Source organism: Solea senegalensis, linkage group LG1 (assembly GCF_019176455.1).
Source record: "Solea senegalensis isolate Sse05_10M linkage group LG1, IFAPA_SoseM_1, whole genome shotgun sequence".
Lineage (NCBI taxonomy): Eukaryota > Metazoa > Chordata > Actinopteri > Pleuronectiformes > Soleidae > Solea > Solea senegalensis.
This window is the reverse complement of record NC_058021.1, coordinates 30,737,916-30,743,940: the sequence shown is the minus strand read 5'-3', so window position 1 is coordinate 30,743,940 and position 6,025 is coordinate 30,737,916. Positions and strand designations below refer to the sequence as shown.

Genomic DNA, 6,025 nt, shown 5'->3' with positions numbered 1-6,025 from the left:
CAAATGTCTTGTTTTGTCCACAAACCAAAATGATTGAGTTTTTAATCATTTCTTTGTTTTATGGAGCAAAAAACTAGAACATATTCACATTTAAGAAGCTAAAACAATCAGAAATCTTGTTTTAATAATGAAAAAAGCTTCAAACTGATTATCAAGATAGTTGAGGATTAATTTAGTAATCGATTAATAATCGAGTAATTGTTTCAGCTCTTCTATTGGTGTTGTTTACACTGTCCTCTAATTTACCCTCAGTAAATAAGGATAAGCGGAGCATACCCTTATTTAGAGAGGGGTAATAACATTTAACGTCATTTAATTAACCGCTAAAGTAGAAGTGAAGCGCTCTGGTCTGTTTACACCCCATTTAAATAATGTAACCATCTGATTAACCTTGTGTTAAATTATTTGACCATATATTTTGTCAAAAGTTGACAAAAGAAATTAGAAAAACAAGTGATGTTGCAAGTGAATGATTGGATAATTGCCCCCCATTTTTAAAGGTAACGGTGTAACTGTATTATCCACGTACCCGCTGCATCTCCCCCATACATACTCTTACTCATTTTACAGTTGTGTTTAAAGACGTCATAATGTGTACTTTATAATGTAAGCACTATGTCTTAGTTAACTCTGGTGTACAAAGGCCACGTGTAAAGCGGTAGTTGTCGAGTTCAGCTGTATTAAAATAATAAAAACAGTGCAAGGACAATAGTCTCTAGAGGTGCTAATAACATTAGACTGTATTTTCTGTCTTTTAATTGTACTATTGACTAGTGTCTACCATCTGTAACACAGCAGAGCATAATAAACATCATTTCAATATTAAACCGTATAAAGATATATTATTGCACATGCAGGCGTGTGTGTGTTTGTGTTTTTGTGTATCTGCGTTTGAACTGAAGCACATACATTATGGACTTTGCTGCCACCTGTTGGAAGATGCACACTGTCCATGTTGATGGTGTTAAATACGTACATTTTATTTCATTTAGTGCAAAAAAAAAGTCAGCCAACTGCATATTGTTTACAATTTTACAAACGGAGTCAATCAATGAAATACATATAAAAATGTTTTTGATTTTTAAAAAAAACAAACCAAAACTGTCATTAGTCCAGACTCACAAGTGGTTGTACAATCAAAACTGCTTCAAAATAACACATGTGCTTATGTAGGACGCGACTGTGACTGCATTTGTCCTCCGGTGGACAGTGGTTTTACATCTTGGTGAGACGCAGGGTGTTGAGGCGGACCCCCAGAATCGTGGCCCCTGAAGCGTACTGGATGTCTCTGAGGATCCCATCCCACTTCTGCTCGGTCTCGTTATACCTGACATAAAGGTGGACAGAAAATGATTTGGTCATTTAATTTACAGTCTTACTGTGCAGTTCATCACCATTTCCTGTCAATTCAAACATGATCTGGGACATTTCTTTGTCCTGCTAAAAAACAATTATATATTTTAACAATCATTTTTTTATTTTCAAAGATATTTTCTGGAAACACATTCAACACATCTGCATAGAAAAAGACATTCTCTGCCTGTTGTTTGTTGACCACAGGGATAAGATTATAATAACCTTCTAAACTGTGGATTTCTTTCTTAAGTGAGATTGAAAACATGTGTCTGTTGCTTTAGTTCACAGTTAAGATATTTATTTTTGTCATCTGTGGAGAGAAGATCAGTTAGAAAGATTTGTTAATAATACAAGTTACAGAAGAATATTTGGTTGCAGGGGGAAAAATGCATCCTCTGTGGTGCTCAAACACTGACCGATTAAGAGAGAAAGCACAATTGTTTAGAGTGTTTATTTGTCTGCTTGGATTTATTAATGCTGAATGAGAAAACACAGAAAAAGAGAACAAACAAAGAAACATTGCTTAAAAAAGAGCAGGAAGAAATATATATTTATGAATTCCTACTAAAGTAAACATAAAAAAAAACGTCCCCATCTCCACGATATTTACAATATGAATCTCCACTCAGTGCCTAAATAAATCAATAAACTAATACAACAGTTGAACAATCAATAAATAAATCAGCAACATAATCTCTTTAAATGCGCCATCCATACATTATTTGTAAAGTGCTCTCTATTAGTGCTTTCATTGCTTTATACATCATTTCTGCATCAGATCACAACATTTCAGTGTGTGTGTGTGACTTTAAAAGCAGCTTTAATAAGATAATAAGTTCATTTGTGGCACTTTCCTGGATTTTAGGGATTTTTGGATTTGTGTTGAACATGCACTTTCACCAGAGAGGAGCTGGTGATTTTCTGGTTCAGATAAAATCTCCCTCAAAACCACTTTTTAAAGATGGCAAACTACTGTGACCCAAAATCCCAGTATAAGATGTGGCAAGGGCACGTTTTTGCATAACATAGCAACTCATTTACAACCATATATCTAACATCTAATATCATTTTAAATTGGTAAGCAAATTATTTCCAAGAGATGTTTGGTAACTAAATTACAACTTGATTTTATGTATAAATCTTAACCCTTAGGCTTCATAATGAACATTTGTGTCCAAATTTTCCCTCTTTAACTGGCCGTCATTTAGTCTGTGTGACGTCCATGTCGACTTAAAAGCGTAGTATATTAAAGTGAAGCCTGAGGGTTAACCGAAAGGTTGGGCAATCTCCTGCGACCCGACGCAGTCTTCAGAATCACTCGCTCTAAAATACCCCCTTTTATGTGATGTTCATCAGTGCACTGAGTGCATTATTGTCTGTACTGAAAGAGTTGTGTGTGACTTGTGACCCACCTCCAGACGTCGTTCATCTCTTTGGGAACAAAGTCACTTTCGCTGTCCTCCAAAGGAAACATGGCAAAACCTCCCAAAGCGTAGAGACGACCGGCTAAAGACACCAGGTTCAGAGAGCTGCGCTCCTGAGGAAACACTGTGAAGTCTGACCACCTGAAAAACACATATGTAGCGGTATTGTACACAGAGTCCGGTAGATCAGGAGACGAATACTTTGCTTTATTTATCCAGTATGATGTTCCTGCACTACAGGAAGAATGACAACATCCACTGTGATTGGTGGACTCACTTGTTGGTAGCGATATCGTACACCTCCACTGAGTCTGTCAGGCCATCGTCGGTGACTCCTGCTGCCACGAATATTTTGTTATTATGAACGGTGGCTCCAAATAAAGAGCGTGCAGTCTTCATGGGTGGAAGCTCCTTCCACTCAAATCTCTTGGCATCATATGCACACATCTTCAATAGACAGCTCCTGTTCATAAGGGAGACACCTCAGGTTCACCTTCCTTAATACCTTAATACTCTGGATGAATATTAAATGTTTTTCTTCACGCTTTATGCTTACTTGTTGTCCCCCTTTCCTCCAATCACGTAGACAATACCATTGTGGGATATTGTTGCATGTCCATAGACCGGATAAGGAATTGGTTCCGATTCACCCCATTTAAAAGATCTGTAAAATGGAATTCATTCAGGATTCAGTCCCAACAACAACAGTGTATTTGTTCACGCTAAGGTTTGAAGTCAGTCCTGCACTTACTCTCGGTCATAGACCAGAACTGAGTCCAGTGTGTGCTCCTGATCCTTCAGCTCCTTCCCTCCCAGCACAAAGATGCAGTTCTCTGCCTCTGCCAGCCCGAACAGGAAGCGGGGAGACGGGACAGGAGGCATCCCCAGCCAATCGGCACTGACCGGGTCATACTGAGGAGGCACAGCAGTGAGACATTTTATGTATGAGTCACAGATTTAACTCTTTAAACAAACATCCATGCACTTTTCTTAAACTAGATAAGGAACTAGAACTAGCTACACACTTCCACAATTTAAGTGTGATGTTTGTTGTTCCTCCAAATACTGTTTAATCTACAGTTTTGTTTTCTAGTTTAATTAAAAACACTTTTGGGGTTTGAACACATTCTTTTGTTTACTACTGTAAATCTGTTTCTGTCAAACTTAGAGCTTCTCGTACCTGCAGGAAGTAGGAGCACAGTGGATCCTCCTTGTTCTGCTCATCAAAGAATAATCCTCCTGCCACAAAGATCTGGTTTTCCTTGGTGACCAGGCTGGTGTGGTTCTTGGGGACCTGGTTGGAAAGTGATGCTACAAAGCAGTCGTTCTCTGATGGGTCGTAGGCCACGGTCCCTGTGTCGTTCACCATCAGTATTAAATCCTTGGCAAACATGCCAAATCTCAGGTTATCGTTCAGTATGCTCGGTAGAAGACCTTCTTCCTCCTCCTCGTTAACCTCTGCCTCGCCATCTTTTTCTGCTCCACCACTTCCCTTCTTGCTTTTTTTAACCTCAGGCATTTTCCCAGCCTGAGCATCTTTAACCAGCTGGAGTTTCTCCTGTAACTCGGGGTTTGAGGAGATCAGTTTGTGTTTCTCCACCTTTTCTTTCAGGTAATTCTCAGTGACCAGACGCAAACGAACGCAGTCCAGCAAACCTGGCAGCTCCTTCTCTCTGTTCTCTGTGTCCTGGGACACCCAGTTCATCAGAGCTTCGAACACGACCTCTTCTCTCTCTACATTCAGGTTGTCATTTGTTAAAATGGCCGCCAGCTCACTGGGGAGCAGGTTGAGGAAGTCCTCGTCCCTGGAGATGAGCTGGAATCGTTCGCAGGCAAAGTTTCTGGCAGAGACAGCCAACCTGGGACAGTCCAGCATCAGGCCAAGTCTGAAGACAGCCAGACAGTTACTGAGGCTCAGGCGCTTTTGAAGGAAAGAGACACATACAGTGAAAATTGACGGGATCTGGTACATATTAGCCACTGCAAAGATGTCCTGGACGTTTTGCTCTGTGACATTGATTTTGGAGGTGTACAGGTACTTGAGGATCAGCCCCATGACCCCTGGCTCCACATCCTCCAGGACAATCTCTCTCTTCTTGCTTTCATCAAGGTCTGACAGAAAGATAGCGCGGAAGTACGCACTGCAGGCGCACAGGACCAGCCGGTGGCAGGGGAACTCCTTGTCTTTGATCTTCAGCACACAGTCAACCAGCTTGTCATTCTCCAGTAGGTCATACAGGCCGTCCTGAAGCAGCGTCTGCTGGTAGATCCTGGGCTCGTCCATGGAATTCGTAGGCAAAGCCATAGTTACTGGCAGGCAAGTGTGGAGAGCCTTTTAGGGGCTACAAACCAACAAAAAAGTGGATCTTCCTTCTAGCAGTAGTTCTGGTTTCTAGCCTGGAAAGAGGATTTAGAGTCACAGTCAGTCTGCTAATATCTGACACTGGCTCAACCCGAGGGCAGCCCATTCCCTCAGCTGTCCAGACCCTTCAACTGAGCTCCAACTGCTGGGTTATTTATAGACCGAGTGCTCTGTGTAAAGCTATGGGCTTCTCTCTGGGACATGAAATGCAATATCCATGATTCAGTCTCCCTGTCCCACCTCCAACCCCCACACCTCCCCACTCCCCAGTACGACCCACCCACACTCAGACAGCTGACACATGCTTGGAAGTGGAGGGTGACGTGAGTGGTGTCCAGCTGGCTGCAATATGCAATGTCACCACCAGATAGCATTAAAGGCCTCACACCACACCATTCATTTCTTCTGGAGCATTAAGTTGTTCATTGAAAAAAGACTACTAAGAATAAAACAACCATTATTATTAGACTCAAGGGGTTTTATTGTTTTTCTCCCAAAATAACAAAGTACAGTAAAGAGAGGATTAAGAAAACAGTTTAATGTATCATTATTATATTTTATATCATCCTCTGATTTATTCCTCTGATGTGGATTCTGTGTATAGTTGTGGTAACATTAATAGCCGAATTGCATATTTAAGAGACTATGCTGATGAGGACGATATTCCACCAAAAGTAATTTTGGACAAAGGAGTTAATAACTGTGGGAAGTCCCTTTTTAAAGATTCTAAATGTCACATGCATCATGGCAGACAGAGTCCGAAAAAATGATAAATATACCTCATGTTAAAAGGCAAAAGAGAAATTTTCTTTCATCTGAAATGTCCCATAAAGCTCTTCTTGAGGTCCTGGACAATTTAGTAAAATGACAAAATACACAGAAT

The 6,025-nt window shown here is 40.6% G+C and overlaps 1 protein-coding gene across 1 annotated transcript; it reads right to left on the bottom strand.

Moving 5' to 3' along the window:
* Positions 1–959: 959 nt before the first annotated feature.
* Positions 960–5,321, bottom strand: klhl40b (kelch-like family member 40b). Its single transcript, XM_044031591.1, has 6 exons — positions 3,961–5,321; positions 3,532–3,692; positions 3,337–3,444; positions 3,058–3,243; positions 2,769–2,921; positions 960–1,327 (listed from the first exon to the last, which is right to left on the bottom strand). The coding sequence occupies exons 1-6, from the start codon at positions 5,083–5,085 to the stop codon at positions 1,216–1,218; spliced, it is 1,845 nt and encodes a 614-aa protein (XP_043887526.1). The 5' UTR covers positions 5,086–5,321; the 3' UTR covers positions 960–1,215.
* Positions 5,322–6,025: the final 704 nt, after the last annotated feature.

Bases quoted from the DNA above. Each gene is read 5' to 3' on its own strand.
- klhl40b (XM_044031591.1), bottom strand. From the start codon at position 5,085: ATGGCTTTGCCTACGAATTCCATGGACGAGCCCAGGATCTACCAGCAG. The intron at 3,445-3,531 runs GTAAGTGCAGGA...TCCATTTTACAG, and splicing joins GTTCTGGTCTATGACCGAGA to ATCTTTTAAATGGGGTGAAT. The intron at 1,328-2,768 runs GTGGGTCACAAG...CCTTTATGTCAG, and splicing joins GAGATGAACGACGTCTGGAG to GTATAACGAGACCGAGCAGA.